The following is a 21,019-nucleotide window of genomic DNA, read 5'->3' as shown; positions in this document are numbered from 1 at the left end:
TATGTGTACGTCAGAGCACTTTATAAATGCTTTATTATTAGCATTTACCAAGGAATTTCCTTCTCCGACAATTTGGAGGGATAAAGCTCTAGCCAGGGATCGATAAGTGGACTCCCATGTGTTAATAAATCCTGACAGGATGAGCTTGGACGGGGCAGCCGGGTTTGCCATGAAGGTGAGGGATGGTGACAATGCCACTGCCCTTCCTGGCTGGGATGGACCCGTGCCCCCACATTGCCTTTCCTAATTTTTTCCCTTTTTTTTTTTTTAAATTTTGGAGCAAGGGGTTTGATTCCCCAAGCAGGGAGGGGGGAGCAGGATGCACCCCCAGCCCTGGCGCGGGGATGGGATGGTGAGAGGCACTGGAGCTCAGCTGGAGCTGCCTTTAATGGGAAGCAATTCCAAGAGCACAGTGGAGCTGCTGGGCCATGGACACCTGGCCATGGCTGGGTGTCCTGTTTTGCTGCCCAGAGCAGTGCTGAACCCCTTCATCTCCTTGTGACAGCAGGAAGCACAGGGATGGTTTTGCTGGAGGATGGATCAGACACAGATCCTGCCTCAGGAGATGAGGATGGCGTTTCCCTGTGTCTCACAGGGACCAGCCATGGAGAAACCACGACCCTCTTGGCATCTTGCTCTCCCTTCACCACCCCATCATCATTTCCTAACAGGGGCTGCCCTTTGCCAACCTGCCCTGCAGGGCAGGATGCAGGTGAGCTGCAGCTCTGGTGCAAACATAAACCAGAAGATTAAAAAATAATAATGAAAAGAAAAAAAAAAAAAAAAAAAAAGAGGGGCTCACTTTCCTATTAGGGATATGCAGAGAGAAAAAAAAAAAAAACAAAAAAAACCCAAAAAACAAGAATGCAACTGGAAGTGCTGCTCCAGCTCCCTGTTGCTGCCAAGGCAACATCCCTGTGGGAAAACCCGGCAGGGTCGGGCCTGGTGGTGCTGCCAGGGGCACAGGGGGATGTGGGGGCACCCTGGGGGATGCCCACCTGCCCAGGACACCCCGGGGTCTGTGGGGACACCCCGGGGTCTGTGGGGACACCCCAGGGGATGCCCACCTTCCCTGGACACCCCGGGGGCTGCGGAGACACCCCGGAGAATGTGGGGACACCCCGGGAGATGCCCACCTGCCCTGCACACCCAAGGGATGGGGTGAAGCCATCACCTGCTGAGCCCAGGATGAGAGGTAGCAGAGGGGTGACCTGCCCGGCAAGGAGTATTCCCAAATTATTTGCTGTTCACAGACTGGGGGAAGGAGAAACCTTCCTGTGCTGGGGCTGTGCTGGGAAGAGGGGAGCACAGAGCCCTGGGAAGGCAGAACCCAGCTCCCGGGGATATCAGGAGCAGGATTGGGATTTAGGTTTTTTTCCCCCTTTCTTGCTTTCATCCAGAAATTCCACCGGGAAATCTGACCCGACCTGAACCAAAAGACAGTCCGTGTAACCTGGCTGCTCTGCCCTCCACAGGGAGAAATCCCAGCTGCACAAGGGGAGAAGCAGAACTCCTGTTTCCCTATGCTCCAGAGACAGAACCACCCCCAGAGCACCGGGATGCAGGTGCTGGAAAATTCCCTCCCGGGAGCAGGCGAGGCAGGCAGGCAGCACCAGGGCAGGACCTGGCAAGGATGAACCGACAGCCAAAATCTGGCACCCCCCGAGGGTGTACAACCCCCGGGATGGCTTCGGCCTCAAGCGCTGGCAGCTTGCAGAGAGCTCAGGGTTCAGCCAAGGCAGCCCGGCCACCCCCTGCTCCGCTCCACCCAAGGTACCCCATCCCCAAATGTCACCTCAGCAACCCCCGAGGTGCCTCCAACGCAGCTCCTACTTCTCGGGGAGCAGAACCATGCCCACTTTGGGGTCCCCAGCAGCACCCCGGGCCGGGGGGCTCACATGATGGTGCAGCGGTTCCTGCGCAGCGCGCCCTGGAAGCGGATGGTGGTGTGGACGTGCTTGCAGCGGGCGCAGCCCACGCTCTTGAGGAGCTCGCTGAAGAGCAGCAGGATGTGCCAGTTGTACTTGGCCGAGCACTCGATGTAGCCGCACTTCCACGTCTTCTTCACCAGGTTGGAGACGTTCCAGCGCGGGATCACCCGGCCGCGCTGCAGGTCCCGCTTGTTGCCCACGATGATGATGGGTGTCTCCGAGGTGCCGATGACCCTGCGGAGGGCGGGAGGTGACTGGAGGCTGGCAGAGTGACAGCAGAGCTCAGCCCATCCCAAAAGGGCTCTTGGCTCCGAGGAAAGCGTGCCTCGTCCCCTCGTCCCTCTCCACAGCCAGCCACCCCTCGCGCATCCCCAGGGCTCACTCGGGGCTCAGAACCGGGGATGCCTGCCGGGCACACTAATGCACAAATCCAGAGCCAGAATGAAAGGCAGCTCCCAGTCGGGCTCCTCAAATCCCTGCCAACCTTAACCCTGCTTTTCCTCTCTTGGAGTAAGAGTGAAAGGTGTGGATGTGAAGTGAAGGGTGTTGGATGTGTTGCTGGTGTGGAATCTTACAGAGGGCAGCTAATTCTGCTTTCCTGGGAATTCTGTCAGGAATGAGGAAGGAATTCTGACCCTTTGCTGGGCATTTTGCAGCTCGTTTTTGGGGCTGGTAGCAGAGAATCCTCCAGCCCTCCTTGGGTTCAGAGGAGCCTGCCTGGTGTCCTGCTCCTCTCTTGGTGTTTGGGCTCCCATGGCTGCAAAGGGGCTTTGTGCCAGTCTGATATCTCATCTGTGATGCCAGGATGTACCCCCGTGGTGCCAAGCTCCCTTGGCAGGAGCCACGGGGCTGTGCCACCGCGGGGATCCCAAAGCCATCCCTACCTTGTTTCCAGGATCTGCTGGCGGATGGTTTTGATGTACTCGAAGCTGTCAAAGCAACAGATGTCATAGACCAGGATGTAGGCATGGACACTCCGGAGCCCCCTGCAACACACGTCTGCCCACTCCTGCAAGGGGCACAGAGGGATCAAGCCTGGCTCAGGCTGGTTCCTGTGCCCGGGGGATGCCCTGCCCTGCCCTGTCCCGGGGGTGGGCACCCCAAGGAGGCAGCAGGGGGGCTGCACATTCCCCAGCCCCGACCCCCAGCCCCCGGCTCTGCCCTGCCCTGGCCCATCTGTGTGTGCCCCCGCAGCTCTGCAGCCCTCCCCCAGCCCCGGAGATCCCTTATCCCCCCCGGCAACCCAGGGCAGAGCTAACAGGATTTGTCAGCCCCAGTTACACTCCTGAGGGAGGACTGCAGCCCAATTACAGCACAGAGTGGGGCTGAATGCAGCCCCCTGCCCTGCGTGAAGAGCTTCATCCTCCAGAGCTGCTAATTAGCTGTGTTAATTAGTGATGCACGCTGGTTTTTGGAGCAGGGCAGGTGAGGAGGATGCTAAGCCCCATCTGAGGTCGGAGGGTGATGCACCAGCAGCTCTGTGGGCCAGAGGAGGAAGGTGACAGCAGGTCTGTCTGGAGGGGACATGGGGACAGAAGAGGAGCAGAGGCTGCTCAGGAACTGAGTCTGTGAGAGCAAGATGTGGATCCAGGGCAGAGGCAGGCAGGAGTGGCCTCTCTGCAGCCAAAATCTGGAGCTGTGAGAAATTCATGCTGTTAGGAAACCCTTGGGTTTCTGGGAACAACTGGATTTTTTTTTTTTTTCATGCAATGAGTGAAAGTCTGCCTCAGTTCAGGCACTTTCCCATCCCAGCAGTGGGACTGGGAACGGCAGCCCCTGCAGGCAGCACTGCAAAACCCTCCTGGGTGCCTCTGGAAAGGAGAAAGGCTCTCCAGGGAGGAAAGGCATCACTTCTCCCTGAGCAGACCCCTGCAGAGCCATGATTCAGCCCTTCCCGGGTTTATGATCAGAATGAGAAGGGGAAAGGGGAGTTTTGGGATGGGGGTTGATCTCCATCACAGAGGGGAAGGAGCTGGGAGGGAGCAGAGTGGCACAGAGTGACACAGCCCCTCCCTGTGCACCGAGGGGAGATGCTGGGGAGATGCTCAGGGATGCAGGGGGATGCAGCAGCAGCCTCTGGGCTCCTCTGAGTGCTGATACATGCGGAGACAAGGAACTGCAGCGATGTCACCAGGCTGGGGCAGCTTGCTCAGGCCCTGTGGTGTCAGCATGGCTTTCCTCACGCAGTGCAGGCTCCCTGGGGTGCCTGAGCTGGAGAAGTGTTGCACTGCAGGAGCAGGATGTCAGGGAGCCACTGGCTCCTGCTCCTCTTCCAGGACAGCACTGCAGGGATGCTTCTCCTGGCACGGAGCTGAGCCCACGATGTTTCCCAGCAGCCAGAGCCGCATCCCTCAGCAGGCCCTCTCCTTTCCCCTGGGAGCCATCCCTCTGATCACCCTCTCTTCCCTGGAAACCTCCATCTGCTCCCAGAGGCTGCCTCCTCTGGAGTGCAGCAAGGCAGGGAGTTAATGGAGTGTGTGAGCATCGGCTGCCGTGTCAATAAATTACCCTTTGCTATTTCAGGCTGCTTCTCACGCTGACCTTTCGTTCCCTGCACTCACCCATTAATTTTTAAACCTTCTCCTCGCCCCTGATGTGCTCATCTCACCTCCTGCCTGATGCTACAGGGACTCTTGGAGCACTTTATGGCCCCTGTGACTCTGGCCCTGTTGGGGACAGGGACACTGTAACTAATTGAGGTGGCCCCACTGGTGGCACTGCAGCCACAGCTGGGAACCTCTGGCTCCTTTCCCCACAGTGGTGACACAACTTGTTCCCCTGGGAGTGGGGTTATAGCATGAGCTCAACACCCCCTTTTCCCCCATTAATTCCACCCAGAAGTTGTTTGCACTGCTGGTAACACTTCCCAACCCCACACTGCCTTTTGGGGGTGCTCTGGAAGCACCTGAGGGGGTAGAGGAGGAGTGGTGGGTTCAGAGCTCCAGGGAGAAGCCCAGGCAATGCTGGAGGGGGTGGTGGCTGCTCCCAGGAGTGGACAAGCCCTGCCTGGCTTGGGCAGTGGGTGCATCAGGGCTCTGGCTCCCCAGGAACCCCTGGCTTTCACCCAGATGTTCTTCTGTTGGCTCTGACAGCCACGGAACTGGATCCCAGTGCTCCAGGACCCCAGCCGGACGTGGCTGTGGGCAATGCCAGAGCTACACTCCTTGGAGTGGGATGCCACTTCTCTCGTGTTTGCTGTCACCAGACTTTAAACACAATTTATCCTGGACCTGCTCAGCCGGTATCCACGAGGACACAATCCCTCATTTAGCAACCAAACCCTGACCTGGAGGGGAAAAGCAGAACCGGAACCCCACAGAATTTAACAGCAAAACCCCACCAGGGGCGGGGGGGTCACCGCAAACCCCCAGAGGTGGAGACCCCTCGGGTGCCCCCCTACCTGCAGGGTGTTGACAGGGAAGGCGGTGATGGGGGGAAAGTCCATGATCTGCAGGTCGTGGACGTGGCCGTTCATGACCACGGCGGGCAGGTAGACGCGGCGGGCCGTGGTGGGCACGCAGACCTCGCTGAACTCGTTGTACAGGAACTGCCGGACTATGGCGCTCTTGCCCACGCCCTGGGCTCCCAGCACGGCGATCTTGAAGGTTGCCACCATCCCGCCGCACGCCGGCCGCTGCCCTGGTGCTGCCTCCGCGGTGCCGAGGCTGCATATTCCCGAGCAGGGGGCCTCAGCCCCATTCAGGATGCATTTCCCCTCCGGGGCTCCCCGTCACTGCAAGGCCAAGGAGAAGCTGGTCAGGTCCGAGAGAAACCCTGGAGTTACACTGGGGCTGCTGCGGGGGATGTTTTTCCGAGCTGGAGCTGGCAATGTACCCAGGGGCCTTGGCACTGCAAGACCTCAGGGTCTCCCTTGGAGCTTCCCACCCCAGCAGCCAGGGAGAGCCAGGATTTGAGTGAACTTTATTGCAGGAAGGTTCTCACAGGCACATTCAGCCCTTTCAGCACCTGTCTGCGGGTCAGGGTTTGCTCAGCCCGGCAGCAGCAGGGTCCCAGGCTGTGCTGGGGACTCAGCCCACGGCCACTGGCACCAGCTGCTCCTCGCCGGTGCTGTCCCAAGCCGGGGAATCCATCATCCCTCCGCTTGGACAGCCAGAATTGCCTTTTGCCGGGCGGGGGGAGATCGCTGTGCGCCTGCGAGCGACAGCTCGAGCGTTTCCTTTCAGGCTTTGAGCGGCTGGGTAATTAACTTGATGGGAACTCATTTGCAAGCCAGCTGACAGGGTGAGCCCAGAGCCACCGCGTGTGCTGAGGCCGGGGGGACACGGGGCAGGGCCCACGGGTGTGGGGACACGGGGGATAACCCACGCCCAGGGATGTGGGAGCTGAGTCTGAGGAGTCCGAACACCCCCTGGCACCGGGCTCCCGACCAGGAGCTGTGCCGGGATTGGCACAGGCGAGGGGATGGGTCGCACTTTCACTCGCTCTCATCCCCAGGAAGCAGCTTGGGCTTTGTCCCAAAGTGTGGATGCTTTGACCAATTTCTGACGCTCTGGCCCATTTTCCCTAAAAACCATCCCCGAAGTGCAGGGCAGCAGCTGAAAGTGTCAGGTTCGAACACCCCGTTGTGCTTGTTTGATGGAGGTTATTTACCCCAGGGGGAGCCTGGGCACAGCGGTTCCCGCTGCTGGGTGCTGGAATGGCCAAGCTGCCCGGATCCCTTCGGCTGGGCCACGGCTCACACCATCTTCACCCCCCGCACGCCAGGACCGGGGACTTGTCCCCCCGTGCTGCTGGCACTGTCCCCGGGGTGCTGGCTGTCCCCAGCCCTGGCAGTGGGAAGGTTTCTGTGCCGGATGCAGGGACATGGGGGGTGCAGGAGCCCCCAGGCCCGACCCTGCCAGGGCCTTTCTCCTCCAGCAGACAGCATTGTCACTGCAGGTCCCGGGGGCCACCCTGCTGCAGGGACAGCCCCGTCCCCACCAACCCTCCCTCCTCCCAGCAGCGTCCCCAGCTCCTCTGCGGGGCTGGAGGGTGATGGAGCGGCACAACTGGAAACCCAATGCCCGCAGGGGTCCCTGGAATTGGGGCACAGGCTGAGCCCCGCTGTGCCTCCGCCAGAACCTCATCGCCCTCTGTGCTGGCACGCGCACCCCAAAAACATCAGAGCCCGACCTGACGGTCCCCGGCCCTACAAGCAGCTCCTGAGGGGAAACTGAGGCACAGCGGGGGGACCCTTCGGGGCACCCCACGGTGGGGTGGCGGAGCAGGGACCAGCCGCGGCTCAGCAGCAGGCCGGGCTCCGCGGGCTGCAGGGCCGGGCGGGGGCTCGCAGGGGGCTCCCGGGGAAGGTGGCTCCGGCCCCCGCTGCGACCTTGGCCACGCTGCCACGCCTGGGGCACTGGAAGGAGCAACCCCTGAGCCCCGTGGGGCGGGGGCGGCTTCCCTCACCCCGCATCCCGCCCCCCACATCCCGCACCCCCCGCATCCAGACCCGCCCGGGGATGCTCCGGCCGCGCTGGGTCGCTGGGGCCGGAGGGGACCGAGGGACGCCGAGGGGGGACGACAGCCGCACCCGCCGTGCCGGCGGGCACAGGGGAGCGGAGAGCACCGGCGCTCAACTTTCCCCCTTGTCCCCGCATCGCGGCCACCCCCGGCCCTGCCCAGCGGTAACTTCGCCCCTCCCGTCCTGCCCTTCCCGGCGGATCCCCCGTACCTGGCAGCGGCGGCCCGGGCCGGCGGCGCCCCGGCGGGCGGCGGAGCCATGCGGCGAGCCCGGCGCGGGGCGGGCGGCCCCGCTGCAGAGCCCCGGCCCGGCCCGGCCCCCGCCCGGCGCGGCCACACCGGGGGGCGGCGGCGGGGAGCGGGGAGCCCGGCCGGGGCACGGCGCGGGGGCCGGAGGTGTCCGGGCGGGGATGGAGGCGGCGGCGCCCGGCGGGATGGCGGGGATGCCCAGGCGGGAGGCGGGCAGCCTGGGGAGGGATGGAGGGAGGGAGGCAGGCAGGGATGCAGGCAGCGCCCGGGGAGGGAAGGAGGCTCTGCCCAGGCAGGGATGCAGAGGATGCCCGGGAAGGATGCGGGCAGTGCCCTGGAGGGAAAGGAGGCAGGGAATGCACAGAGCGAGCCGCAGGAATCCAGCAGAGACACCGGCTTCTCCCGGGGCTCTGGGGAGGCGCCGATGGGAAAAGACCCTCCCATGTCCCCCCTGCAGTGTGCTGGGTGCAGCGGCGTCACCCCTTCCCGGCTCTCATGCCCACCGCGGACGAGTCCCGCGGGCCGGGCTCCGGGGGAGGTGGGCAGGAGCCCTCCCTGGGAGCCTTTCCCTCCTCCGGCGCTGCTCGCTGTGCTCTTGGGCACGTCGCTTCGCCTCCTCCCGTGCCGGCCCTGGCCCGCGGGCGGGGCTGGGGCTTTCTCTGTGCCCGCGGGACCCTGAGCCCAGGCTGCTGGCAGGCCCCACCAAAGGAGGGACATTTCTGTTGCGCCGTCTGCATTTTTGGGTCACCCCGCACGGAGCGTTTACCTGCGTGCTGGACAGAGGGAAGATGCTGGCTGCACCTCCAGGAACATGGTCCAGGCCCCCGGGACACGCTGCCGATGGACTCCCTGCACCCCTCTGCTCCTGGAACAGCCCCCGAGCCCCACTCCGGCTGCCTGAGACACCGGCGAGCACCGAGGTGTCCGCACGGGTCCGGCCGCGATCGCACGGGCTTGGCCGAGCCCGAGCCCCGGCGACAGCTCGGCCGGGCTCCCCCCAGCCTCGTCAGCACCTTCGGCTGGGAAAAAAACATCATCTCCGGGCTGAGGAGGGGGTGCAGGGGGAAACACAACGCCACATCCCTCCTGGGGGACAAGGGGACGGTGGACACAGCCCCACGGCTGGCGGGCACAAGGGCAGCTGGTACAGCACCAGGCAAAGGGGGTCCCAGCCCCCTCACCACGCTGCTCCCGGGCTGGCGGAGATCTCGGCATTGTCTCCCTGCAGAGCTGCCCGATGCTCGCGGCAGGGGAATATTTGTGTGTCCCTGGGGTTACCAGCAGCCCGAGAGCCGCTCCCCTTCCCCGCATCGCCTAAAGCAGCGCCAGCCCTGGAATGTTTCTGGGAGAGCGCAGGGATCGGGCTGCACATGAACTCTCCTGCACAATTCAGGCTCCAGCCTCGGGGCTATTTTTAGCAGTTCCCTCCGAGATGCTCTTCAGTTGCAGTTTTATGTGTGAAATTTAATATACGAGGATGGGGGGGAGGGGAGTGGGGCTGGATCCTGGCATGTCCCTGCTGGCCGGGAGGTTTATCCCAGTCTCAGTGACACGAGTCGGAGGCAAACCAAAAATCATCCATCCAAGAGTTCCCGTGTCCTGATGTGCAGGTGGCAGCAGGGGACAGGCAGAGCTGGTGGCTATGGTCAGCTCCTGCCTCAGCCAGATCCAAAATCCTCCCCTGAGTCCCTGTCTCCCCTGGAGCCCATCATGGGCTCAGGGACCTGCTGTCCCTGGCACAGAGCAGGACGGGTGTGAGTGGGAGCAGCAGGGATTTTGGGGAGCACAGCAGGGATTTTGGGGAGCACAGCAGGTTTGCCCCAGCTCCAGCCAGAGCAGCAAGGAACAACTCAGGAGGTTTCTGTCGCACAGCGTGGCTCAGGAGCAGGGAAGGCTGTGGGGACCAACCCCCCTGGCAGTTCCCAGCTCAGGGAGCATCACCTGCGTCCCCTGAGCCCCACGGGTGACACTGCTAATGACAAGGCCAGCTCCCAGGGGGTTGGTGTGTCCCTGCTGACAGGGCACAGTGCCTGCAAACCCACAGCAGCAGCGAAGACCAGTTCGTTCCCGAGGAGCCTCTGGCAGAACAGGGAGGGAGGATGAAACCTTTCCCTTTGCCACGGACATGAAGGGACAGCAGCTGACAGGGCAGAGCCCTGAACATCCCACAGCAGCTTCTGCTCCTGCTGGGCCGAATGCTGCTCCAGGCTCACCCAGCAGGGAATGATGATCCCATCCCAGGCATACCAGGGATGCATGAAGGGACACAGCAGCAAGATCAGGGACCCCAGGCCAGCCTGTCATTGTTGTTACTTGACACATGCACCTGCTTCTAACACAAAACCATCCCAGGGCAGGGCAACACTGGCTGACATGACACCTGCCCTCCACAGAGGGTAGAAGGTCCCAAAATCCAGGTGCTGCTAAGCCAAGGCTGGGCAGGGTGAGGGAAAAGGTTACCCTGCTCCAGAGCAACACCCCAGAACTCTGCTGCTTGTTCTGTTGGATTTCTGGCCACTTCAAGCACTGAGTTTGGGGCTGCCCAAGATTGGCTCTGGCCTGGCACAGAGGTTTTGCAGCCCAACCCATCTTGCTTGAGATGGGACCAGAGATGGAAAAGCCCTCTGAAAAACAACAGCAGCATAAAGCAATCCAAACACATCACTGACTCCCAGGATTTTATCATTTCACCACAGGGAAAACAGGTCACACTACACAGAGCCCCCCTGGAGCCCCAGAAGGGCTAAATGGGTACATCCATCTTCTGCTCCTCATCTGAATCTGTCCCTGCTGCCCTTTGAGATGAGAAGCAGCTGTTGGAGCACCAAGGAAACTTGTTGGCTCCTCCTCTTGCCAGTCCCAAATTTGGGGGTTCTGTGCTGTAGAAGTGGCTGGTTGAAGAAGAAGCCTGGTGAGCAAAGAGTCTCCTTCCCACCAAATCCAGCCTTCAGCCCTGCTGCTCCCCTGGGCAGAGGCAGCATCAGGGGAATGGCTCCTCTCCCCATTGCCACAGAGCCACACGCAGCCAGAGCCTCGTGGAAATGAGTTTATTGACACGGAGGGCAGGCAAAGCCTGAAGAGCAACACAAACACTCGAACGAGCAGGGGCAGAGGGAACGCCACCACGAGCTCTGCCCCGGGCTGAGACACCCATCCCAAAAGCTGGGAAGGAATTTGGCAAGAGAAGGGGGTGCTCAGCAACCCCTCCCCACCTCGAAGCTGCTTTCCCCTCCCTGCCCCACACACAGCACCGCACTCAGTACCACTGGTGCTTCCTTAATTGCTCTGTTAATGACTTTTACACTCCACCCGCAGGGCTTGGAGCAAATCACGGGTTGCTCCAGCTCTGCCCCACGTTCTTCCCCCAGCCAGAGCACAGGGGTTCCTACACAGGGACACCACCTTCCTCAGGGTCGTGCAGCTCCTGGGTCCTGCTGGAGCCTCTCCCAGGACACTGTGACCTTTTCCCAGCACTGGTTTCTTGGCTGCAGTCAGTGCCAGAGCCCTGATGAACAATCTCCCACCGTGAAACGTTTACTGACTGTGAAAGTGGCATCTAAAAGGACAACAGGGGGGTTGCTACACAAAGAGCTTTGTTAGCTGGGGAGGAGATGTCCAAGCATGCTGGGGAGGGAGAGGCTGTGCTGGACTGGGGCTTGGATTAAGCAGGACAAGCTATGGATGGAGCAGGGACATGCAAGAGGCTTTGCTTTCACTGCTGTTGCTGCAGCACTGAGTGATTGCAATGGGGCGAGTCCACAGCTGTGGGCTGGAAGGGAAACAATCCTGGCTCTAAAGGACAGCTTGGAACAGAGGGGCCAGGGCATGGGGCTGCTTGGGACAGGGACTCAGAGCAGGAACCTGGCTGGCTCTGGCCACTGCGTGTCTCTGAGCACAAAGAATGGAGCTGTCCAAGGGAGAAACTCTTCCATGAGCTGCTCCACCCAGCTCAGCTGGAAGCTGAGTGCCCCAGGCAGGCAGGGAGCAAACACTGCCAAGCCCAAACCATCTCCCACCATGCCCAGCCTGGGGTTTTGGGGGCAGCATGGCAACAGGGAGAGGCACTCCACTCCCCTGGCAGCCTGGGGCACTGCCAGCAGCAGCCCCTCTCTGTGGAGGCCTGGCTGACACTGCAGGGAAGTGGCAGTGCCACGTTTGGATGTGCCACCACGAGCCTGGGAATTGCCAGGGCCAGTGCTGGGACAGGGGGCACAGCTCAGGGATGGCTGAGGAGGCAGCTGGGCCTCAGCAGGCACAGAAAGAGGAGGAAGAGGGGCTGTACATGGGTGAGGATGCATAGACCACACCTGGAGCTCTGGCATGAGCCTTTTGCTCTAAGAACAGGCTCATTTCCTTCATTTCATCCACCCTGGCCTGTTACCCATCCAGGCCTGCTGCTCCTCCCCCCACAAAAGCAGCCTCACTCCTCAAATCACCAGCTCATGAGGCAGGGAGGTGGCTGGAGTGAAAACACCATCGAAGCCAGCACAGGAGTAATAAAAACCCCTCCTTAGGGCTCCATCCCCCTTCTAGGACCCAACTGATGGCTCTGTTCCTAATTCCCCGAGGCCATGATGACCCTGCTAGAGCCCCATGTCCCTGCAGGGCTCTCAAGACTTCCTTGCAATCACCTTCCCTTTAAGCCAATTACAATAGAAAAACTCAAAAAAAAAAAGTATAAAAATATAAAATAAAGTTCAGTGTTATGTTTTCGACACTTTTGCCTTGTTTTAATGAGCAGACGTGTGGTTTTTGCTCGGTGTTTTTTTGTTTTTCCAACGAGCAGTTATTTTACAAAATCCAAACTACACCTAAAGCCATTTAGAAAACACTGAACATTGGCACAAAATGGAGAGAAGCCCACGAGAACGGATGAGTGAGGGGCAAGGGGGACATGGGAATAGTTTGAAGCAGTGGTTACAAACTCCATGGATGCTAAAAATACCAAAGGGGTTTGTTCCCTATCATCGTTAGCACGTGGATACTAATTGCTACCTTGTTTAATCAGTGCCTTTGACTGAAATCCTACACATGAATACAGCTGCTTCCAGTTACGAGTGCTTCTCCCCTGCGCTGGCGGTGAAGGAGGTTCTGGGGACCCCTTTTTCCCCCTCCTTCTGCAGGGTGAGGCACAGGCTCCACCTCCTGTTAGTTTTTCAAGATGGCATCGTAGGCCTGGTAGATGTACTGGGACACTTCTGGAGCTCGGCATTTCAGGGAGAGCTGTGGAGAGGAGAGGAGAGGTTAGTGCTGGGGCAAAGGGGGGCAGGGCGTCCTGCCACGGCCACAAGGGCAGCTGGGAGTGGGCTGGACGTGGCTGCTGACAATCACACAAAATATTCCTCCTTTCTTCATCACCAACCTCAAGCTGCCCTTTCAGAGCTTGCTGTAAGCAGGAGGAAAACAAAAGCAAACTCCCACTGTGGGGTTCCCACATTCTCAGCAAATGGAGGTGGCCCCACAGGCAGGAAGAAAGGGGACATGGTCCCAAACTGAGACAAGGGAGCTGGGCTTGTCCTCAAGCTGCAAATCACAGCACTAAACCCAAGGGCTTCTAAGGATCTGCTACTCAGTCCTGATGGACACAAACTTGGCTGTCACTCCTCTCTAAAGCAAAGATCAGGCTGAGACCAGGCTTGCAGCATCAAACCTTGTGCAAACACTTTAAATCACCTTCCAACGCTCACATTCACCCCGCAGCTCCCCAGACTTCTCTCTAAACTCCTGGCACAGCTTCCAACAGGAGATAAATCCTCTAATACCAGAGACACACAGGTCCCTCAGAAGGGCAGTGAAGTCAAAGAGAAGAGTCACAGGGGTGCATGAAGCAGGACAGAGAGCATCTTCCCACCAGCCCCGGGCTGGTGCCAGCGCAGGGCCACAGACAGCCGGGAACACGGCGGGGCATAAATTTCCCCTTGTCTATAAGAGGGGGAAGGGCACCCTGGCAATGCATCCTTGCTAATATCTCTTGGCTTTATCTCTGGGCAACCTTGGCAAGTCACTGCTCATTGCTGAGCAGGCACTGTCCCAGCTCACTGGTGACAGAGCAGGGCAATTCTGCTGCTCCTCACCCCTCCAGCCAAATCAACAGCATCTCCCTCAACACCAAGGAGCAGGGAGGGAGGAAGGGCAGGGAGGAAGAGCTCAGTGTGTGGGGGAGGCAGCAGGAGCCCAGGCTGTGCCCTGCCCTCTGCTGGGAGCCCTCACCGTGTAGTTGGGGTTCCCGGGCTGGATGCGCAGCTCGGCCAGGATCCAGATGCCATTAGTGAGCTTCAGGGACTGGTAGAGCATGTCCTGCCCCTCCACGTTCCTCTTGGCAATGGTGTACACATTGTTGTTCTGCAGCTTGCTGGAGACAGTGTCTTTGGAGGGAAGGGAGAAAAAAAAGACATCTGTTAGTTCAGATCCATCATCTGCAGAGACAGGAGAGCCCTGGGGAGCATTCCCAGGATGCAAGGGCGCAGCTCCTTCCCTGGGGACAGGAGCACACATGACACAAGAAGAAAAAAATTCCAGTTCTCTCCATGGACCCACCTCATTCCCTTCAGGATGTGATCTCTTGGTAAGTCTTTGCCCATTTTGCAGGGCTCTCACTGCCCTAGGTCAATCAGGACTTGATTAAGGTGAGACTTTAAAGGCTACTCAGAGGGGAAGAGGACTCTGCTTTCTCTACAACCCCCATCCATCTACAGGCAGCCAAAAAGTCAGAAGATGAAGGTGGAAAAGAACAAAGTTCACAGCCTGAGGCTTGCTCAGGTTCTGAAGTCCTGTCCCAGCCACAAGAGCTCCCTCCTACTTCACTCACACACAGACACTTCTGGCCAAATCAATGTCCTACAAGGTAGTAAAAATCCTTTCCCTTTTAAAAAAAGCAATTAATTGGAAGGGTAAACCTCGCCCCCAGACAGTGTCTCTAGACATCATGGGGCTGTGGTACAAGTTTTAACACACAGCCTGACCTCAGCCCTTGCAGAGGAGGTGTGATTTCTCCTGCACACTTGGATGGGTATCATTGCCACACACATTATTTCTAAGGAACTTTTTGAGGAAACCAGAACAGGCAAATACACAGAACACCAGGACCCAAACCAGCAGCCCCTAGATGCCAAGGGATTCCTCAGCACAGAGCAAACATCAGGCTGTGGATACCTGTAAAGGGGCACAGTCACACTTTGGGTGGAAGATCCCAAAGCGTCATTGGCAAATTCCAATTCCTGGTGCCCAGCAAGAGAAATTTAACTCCTTGCTGGGGCAGGTGGAACACTTTTCTAAGCTGGGTCATTCAGATCAGGTTGGGCACTACTGACAAAAAATGCAGGAGAGAAACAGCCTAAAACCAATTTGCACTGAAAGGCCAGAGACTGGAAATGTGGGATCCATCCGATGGAGCACAGGGAGCAGGACAGCAGCAGAGGAGCAGCACAAAGTGACCACGCAGCTCTAATCCATCCCTGCACCTACAGACACGGAGATCCACAGGGTGCCAGATCTGACAGTGGACACCAGTCTGTGCTGAGGGACTGCAGAGAGGACAGCAGAGCCTGCTCATGCCCCAGGGAATGGAGGGAGGAGGAAGCAAAGGGCAAATCCACACCCTGATGCAGACACTTGGGTCCACTGCCTCTCCCCAGGACAGCCTGGACCCTTTGCTGCATCCCTTTGCTCCCTGGGCTCCAGAGCAGCTCCCTGCAGGTCCAGGATGGTTCAGGCATGCAGCTACCCAGACTCACTCAGATTTAGGCTTCCTCTCTTCCCCAGTTACTATGGAAACTGGCAGATATATGTAACTAATGAGATCTTTTGCTTAAAACCCCTCATTGCCTGTCTCCTCCTCCCACCCATACTCCTCCTCTCCACAATAAACTCAGCCAGACTTGGGAAATGGGCAGTGCAGAGCAGTCCCTGCTCACAGGGAGCATACCTGGGATTAATCCAAGCTGCAAAGACATCACCCATCAGGAATTAATCCCCAGTTCTCATATTCTCATGCTCCCAAGCCATCAGCAAGAAGCTCCTGCCCTTTGGGAAGGCACAGTGTCCAACACAAGCACAGGCTCAGACAGGACAGCCTTGTCTGAGAGGGTTGCTGGTATTAAATGGGATTTTGTTTGCCCCATTTTGACAGGCTGTGGTTAAACCTCACCCCTCTGGACGTGCATCCTGAAGGTGGAACTACCTGCAAGGACTTTCTCCAGCAACCCTGACACCTGCCACAGCAGCCTCCCGTCTGCTGGGAGATTCTGTCAGAGTAAAGGCATTCCCTGGGAAGCAGGGATGCAGGATTGGAATGAGAAGCTGCAATTTTGGCTGCTACCCCATCACAGGGTGTGATGGCAGAGCAGGGGAGCTGTGTCCAGGGAGCTCAGCAGGTGAGACAGCCACAGAGAAGCTGCTCTTACACCACAATCTTCATGTGATGGCTCCTCTTGCCATGGAAACATCCCCAGCCTCTACTGAGGAGCAGATTTCAGAGCAGGAATGTGCTTGTAGGGGGACACAGGGAGGGAAATGAGGCAGGGCAAACCCTATGAAGCCTATTTTCTGCTCCCCTGACCTCACTTATCCTCCAAAGAGCACAGAAAGCCCCACCAAAAGATGCCCTGTCTCAGCCAGAGCAATGGTGAGCAGGCTGGAGCTGATGCTTGGCTTGCCTGACCCTCCTGCCCCCTCTTCAAGCAGAGATTTGGGGCCTGGTGAGAACTGAGCCCCTCTCCCCCCAGGTAGCAGCTCCCATCCCTCCTGTGCTCTGGAGTATCAGCAATTTGGATTTTGGAGATCATCAGAGTTGCTAAGCAACAGTGGCAGGCTGTGGCTGGCTGAAGGCAGGACCGCTAATGCCATGTGACAGCACAGCCTTTATTAAAAAAAAAAATAAAAGAAAATAAACCCAGGCAGATCTTGCTGGGAGCAGGGAGCTGAGCCTGGGCCCCCAGAGTTCAGGGAGGCAGGAGCAGGGCTGGGTGACTCTGGGGACTCTGCAAAGCAGAGCACACAAGTCCTTCAGCAAAGCAGCACAAGGCACACCTGGCCCTGCACAGCAACTTTCTGTGGTCTCAAGGTTTATTCTCAGAACTCTCCTGAAGCACAAGGGAAGGACACAGGCAGGTCTGGCCATCCCCCAGGCCAGGGAAGCCTCTGACACCAGCCCAGCTTTCAGGGCTGGTTTGCTTGGTTTGTTTTCCTTGTGTTTTCCTTTCTAAACAGAATTCTTGACCTCAGTCCCTCAGCCAAGCAGTGCACATGGAAACACAGGGAGGAACAGCTCACAAGGTCTCCTCCTTGGCACTGAAGGGACCCAATCCTTTTTTAACAGCACTTTTCTCCTGGGTAAAGCAAAGGATGAGCTTAAATCTTCTGCCCACCAGCTTAAGAACTTCACATCTGAACTCAGAGAGCCAAGATGAGCACCTGGCAGGGGGTTTGCACAAAGGACAGGCACAACTCAGAGCCAACACTGACCACACACCTTGTTTGACCTTCGTGGCAATCTGCAACAAGCACTCTGTATCAGAAGGCATAATTAATGCTGATATTTTATGCTGTGATAGCCCATAACATCCCTGTGTCATTTCCAGCAGCACCTGGATGGTTCTGAGCATCCAGGCAAGAACTGCATTCAAATACCAAGCACAGGCTGATCCAGTGGGGAGGCACTTGGGGCAATGTTCTGACAGTACATTCATTTCCAAGAAATGCAATATGCACCAGTTCTGTAATTTATTAAACTATCAGCCACAAGATTTGCACATAGAGGAAAAAATAAACATACCATGCAAGCTTGTGTATTATTATCCCCCAGGTTGTTTCATCAAAATAAAATCCAATTTCTCTTTGTTCTGGCATTAGCAAATTATTTGGGGGAGGAAAACAAAGTGACCACTGCATACCAATAAAGCCACGTTCAACTCCAAACATGAAAGCTGCTGCTTTACACCAAATTGTGGACCAGTAAGGAACAAGTAAAACCAAAATTCCTGTGCTGGACAGCACAGCAACTGATGGAGTACCATTAAATGGGAGGCAATCTCTATGTGCAAGTCAGCTCATCTTCTTTCACTCTGTAGGTTTGGGTAAGCAGTGTTTAGGAAAAAGAAAAACATTTAGCTCATCTGATTTGCATATCCTAATGTAGTGATCCTTTAGAATTCAGTCAAACTTAGCATGTTGAATAAAACCCAGTGTAAACAAGGCAAACTGAGCCTCAGTGCACACTCAGTTACAGGGGAAACCTCAGTTGCACCAACAGCACCCAGAATATTTGAGCTATAACAGTTAAGGAATCTATTTTCATGCACTAGATTAATGTATTTTCATTAAAAAAAACCCCAAATAAATTAATTTAGCACTGGATTAAAAAGAGATGAGAATACTAGGCTTGTGATTTCATTATTTCTGAATGAAGTTTTCTCCAGGGAACTTTCCCAGCCTTTTCCTTAGAGGCTGATGCACAGAACAGCTCTGATGAATTCAAGATGTGCAGGGCATCCCAAGCACACCTTGGCCCCATGATAGAGCTCCAGAGGGACTTGTTCCTCCAGAGCCAGAGAGCTGCAGCCCTCAGGAACAGCCTCAGGCCAGGTCCATCTCTCACCACTGGGAACCTGAGCCCCAAATCCAGAATTAAGCACCCCCGAGTCACTGGGGAATGGTGGGATTACCTTCAAAGGTGCAGGATTTGCTTTTTTGGGAAGCAAAGATGGTGGAGACACAGATCAGCCCACAGATCAGACCCCACTTCCCACTTACAGGTACCTGCTCCTCATCCCACAGCCTGCACCTTCTCCTTGGCTTCACTTCCATGCTCTGGGCTACCTGCAACAAGACTTTCTGGTTGCTCAGTGCTTTGGGATGAGCTGCCAGGGACAGGAGCTTTTTTTGCCATCCCTGTTGCAAGCCACCAAAGCTCAAACCAATCCTATTTGGCTTGCCTTGTGGGCACAGGATGGATCTTTTACCTACAAAGGCCTGGGAGCACAGACTCCCACAGCAGCTCCTCTGCTGTCTGTGTTTATCTCGTTTTTGTTTGAAGGAGGAAAAGCAATAACCTGGAGAGAAGTCTGCAGTTTGCACAGGAGGTGCTGTTAGGTGACTGTTGCACTGTGACAGACAGCTCTGATGCACAAGAAACTCACACACTGCTTTTCTGACACATCAAATCCCAGCCCCCAACAAATCCTTGTTCCAAGCCCAACTCACTTCAGAGCCAGTTCCACTCAGGGGCTCACAGCAGCATCCTGGCTCTTCTCTGCTCTTGTCCAGCCCTTCCCTCTCCCCATTTCCTAACACCTCCCAGGTACATCCCAACCTATTGGTTGCACTGTAGTGTCTGTCACATTGCCCATCAGCTTCTTCATCACCCCTCCTTGCCATTCACTCTTGCAATTCCCCAGCTCCAAACCCCTGAGCAACATTCTTCATTTTCACCTTCATTTCCTTATTTTTCAGCTCTTTGATTAGTCCTGTCTCAGTCCAGACACTTTCTAGAAAGCCTCAAGTGGGTCCATTGCCTGCATCTTCCTTGCAGCATGTCCCAAGATTCCTGCCTTTCCCTTCGTAACAGCTAAATAGGGAATAAGTGCCGGGTGTTCAGAGAGAAAGAAATTAAAATTTCAGTTTCTCCACTGAAAAAGAGCAGCACTCCCTGCTTCACTGCCCTGCAGGGCCTCCAGGATATCTACACAGAACTTCAGCCCTGCTCCTCACACAGCACAGATGTGAGAACTCGGGAAAGCAAAGGCTGTTTGCAGCTGGGAGAAGGAGAAATGGGAGAAGGAGAGCCAGGCTCTGAGGGTGCAGGGATCACACTCCTGACCAGCCTCTCCCAGCACAGCTGCTCCACACAGCTCCCAGTGGCTGCTGGAGCTGTGTTAGGGCACAGCTCTGGGAGCAGAGTATTTTTAGCTCCAGCTCCACTCACGTCACTGGGCTGGGATCAGTGAGGCTGAGACATGAATGGTGTCTCTGAGCACTCACCACCTGGTGGGTAGGCTCAGGCTAGGGATGAATGACTGATCCCAGCAGATCCCAGCAGGGATAACAGCTCATTCCAAGGAGCCAGCAGTGCTCCAGAGCTGTTCCCTGTGCTGGAGGGCTGCACAAACCCAGTCTCTGCTCAGGTTTGCTGAGGAGCTGCTGGAATCTGCAGAGTTTTGTGCAGCTGTGCCACGAGTGCATTGCAAACCTGCAAAGAGCACAACCACTGACAGCCCAAATCAAGAGCTTTATTGGGGTTACACATCTCCCAGAGGAGAGTCTTTGCAACAGAATCAGCCCTTCCTCCACAAGGATCAAGTTCCTAAAGATTTTATATCCAGACTTGCTCTTCTTGGAAGAATGGATAGTTTCTATTTTCACTGGATTTAAACAATCAAGATTGTGAATCTTGAAGAATTATCACCCTACTGAGGCACATGGCCAGGCACACACCCTTGCTCTGGTGTAAACTAGAAGATGGACTCAGCTCCCACCAGATTTTACCCAGCCTGCCCTGCCTCTGCCCTAGTGTCTCACTTGCCATGCTGCACCGCTGAGGATGCTGGAATCCCAGCACTCCATGGGTTTTGGATTTGGCTGATCCTTGTGCAAGCAAGGCTTAGTGCTCTAAGGATGGTCTGAGCTAGAGGAGGTTACTGCCTGTAGGAAATCAATGTGAGCAGGCTGAGTCAGGGCTGCACTGGTAGAAAAAATACAAGGGGCAAGCACAAAGATTTCCCTAGTTTCCTCTCCTGCAAGCTCTTGGCCTGCCCCGTGCCCCAGCCCAGCTGGTCAAGCAGGAGTTGCAAGAGGGAGGAGGTGTCAGCAGCTGGAAACACAGGAACAGAAGCCTCAGTGGCTGGAGTGTTTGGAATCTGTTTATGAGGTGAGACCCACCTTCTGCCAAAGAGGCTGGCAGGTCCTGGCAGGTCCTGCATCCCTTGAGCATCCCAAGGGATGGATTGTGCTCTGGAGAGGCTCTGCAGCCACGTTCCTCCCTGGGAAAGGCTGCAGATCCCACTGAGAGGAACTGCCTGGTGCTCCCTGCTCTTCCTGACAGCTGGTAACTTATTCTCCTCTGAGCAGTCTGGCCCTGAGCTGGCAAACCCTTTTGGAATGGGGAGCATTCTGTCACTCCACGTTTCGTAACATCTTCTTCCAGAGGGAGGAGGAGAAGGTCAGGCTGCAGGACCACCAATCTTCCCAACCACATCTCCTTCCAGCCAGCACCTCAACACCAAAATGAGCAGCTTCCAGTGTTTCTGATTGGAGATAAAGAGCCCTGCATTCAGCCATGGCATGGCCAGGGCAGAAGGCAGCAGCAGCAGCTCTGCAGTGCAGGGGGAGAGGCAATGCCAAGCTCAGTCAGGAGAAGAGGCAGGACTGGGGAAGGCACAGAG

General features: G+C 56.9%; 2 protein-coding genes across 12 annotated transcripts in view; both read right to left on the bottom strand.

Annotated features, from left to right (window-relative positions):
* On the bottom strand, nt 1-8,543 carry RASL10B (RAS like family 10 member B). 4 transcript variants are annotated; one of them, XM_021550993.3, is made up of 4 exons: nt 7,606-7,664; nt 5,332-5,664; nt 2,816-2,860; nt 1-2,165 (listed from the first exon to the last, which is right to left on the bottom strand). In XM_021550993.3, the coding sequence occupies exons 2-4, from the start codon at nt 5,545-5,547 to the stop codon at nt 1,830-1,832; spliced, it is 597 nt and encodes a 198-aa protein (XP_021406668.2). In that variant the 5' UTR covers nt 5,548-5,664; nt 7,606-7,664; the 3' UTR covers nt 1-1,829. The 4 variants fall into 4 exon arrangements, with proteins under 4 accessions (XP_021406668.2, XP_085413646.1, XP_021406667.1 ...); XM_085557520.1 differs by lacking the exon at nt 7,606-7,664 and adding an exon at nt 8,410-8,543 and having other exon boundaries at nt 1,746-2,165; nt 2,816-2,940; XM_021550992.3 differs by having other exon boundaries at nt 1,746-2,165; nt 2,816-2,940.
* A 2,133-nt stretch (nt 8,544-10,676) lies between these two features.
* Nucleotides 10,677-21,019, bottom strand: part of AP2B1 (adaptor related protein complex 2 subunit beta 1) — a 76,016-nt gene continuing 65,673 nt past the window's right edge. For all 8 annotated transcript variants that reach the window (XM_021550980.3, XM_021550983.3, XM_021550982.3 and 5 more), the window contains 2 exons: nt 13,854-14,008; nt 10,677-12,866 (listed from right to left, as the gene is read on the bottom strand). In XM_021550980.3, the coding sequence (XP_021406655.1) occupies nt 12,792-12,866; nt 13,854-14,008 (230 nt within the window). In that variant the 3' untranslated portion in view covers nt 10,677-12,791. The remainder of the gene's footprint in view (nt 12,867-13,853; nt 14,009-21,019) is intronic.

Source organism: Lonchura striata, chromosome 19 (assembly GCF_050655825.1).
Source record: "Lonchura striata isolate lonStrDom1 chromosome 19, ASM5065582v1, whole genome shotgun sequence".
In the NCBI taxonomy this organism is placed as follows: domain Eukaryota; kingdom Metazoa; phylum Chordata; class Aves; order Passeriformes; family Estrildidae; genus Lonchura; species Lonchura striata.
Note: the sequence above shows the minus strand (reverse complement) of the source record. Positions and strands in the feature narration are given on the sequence as shown.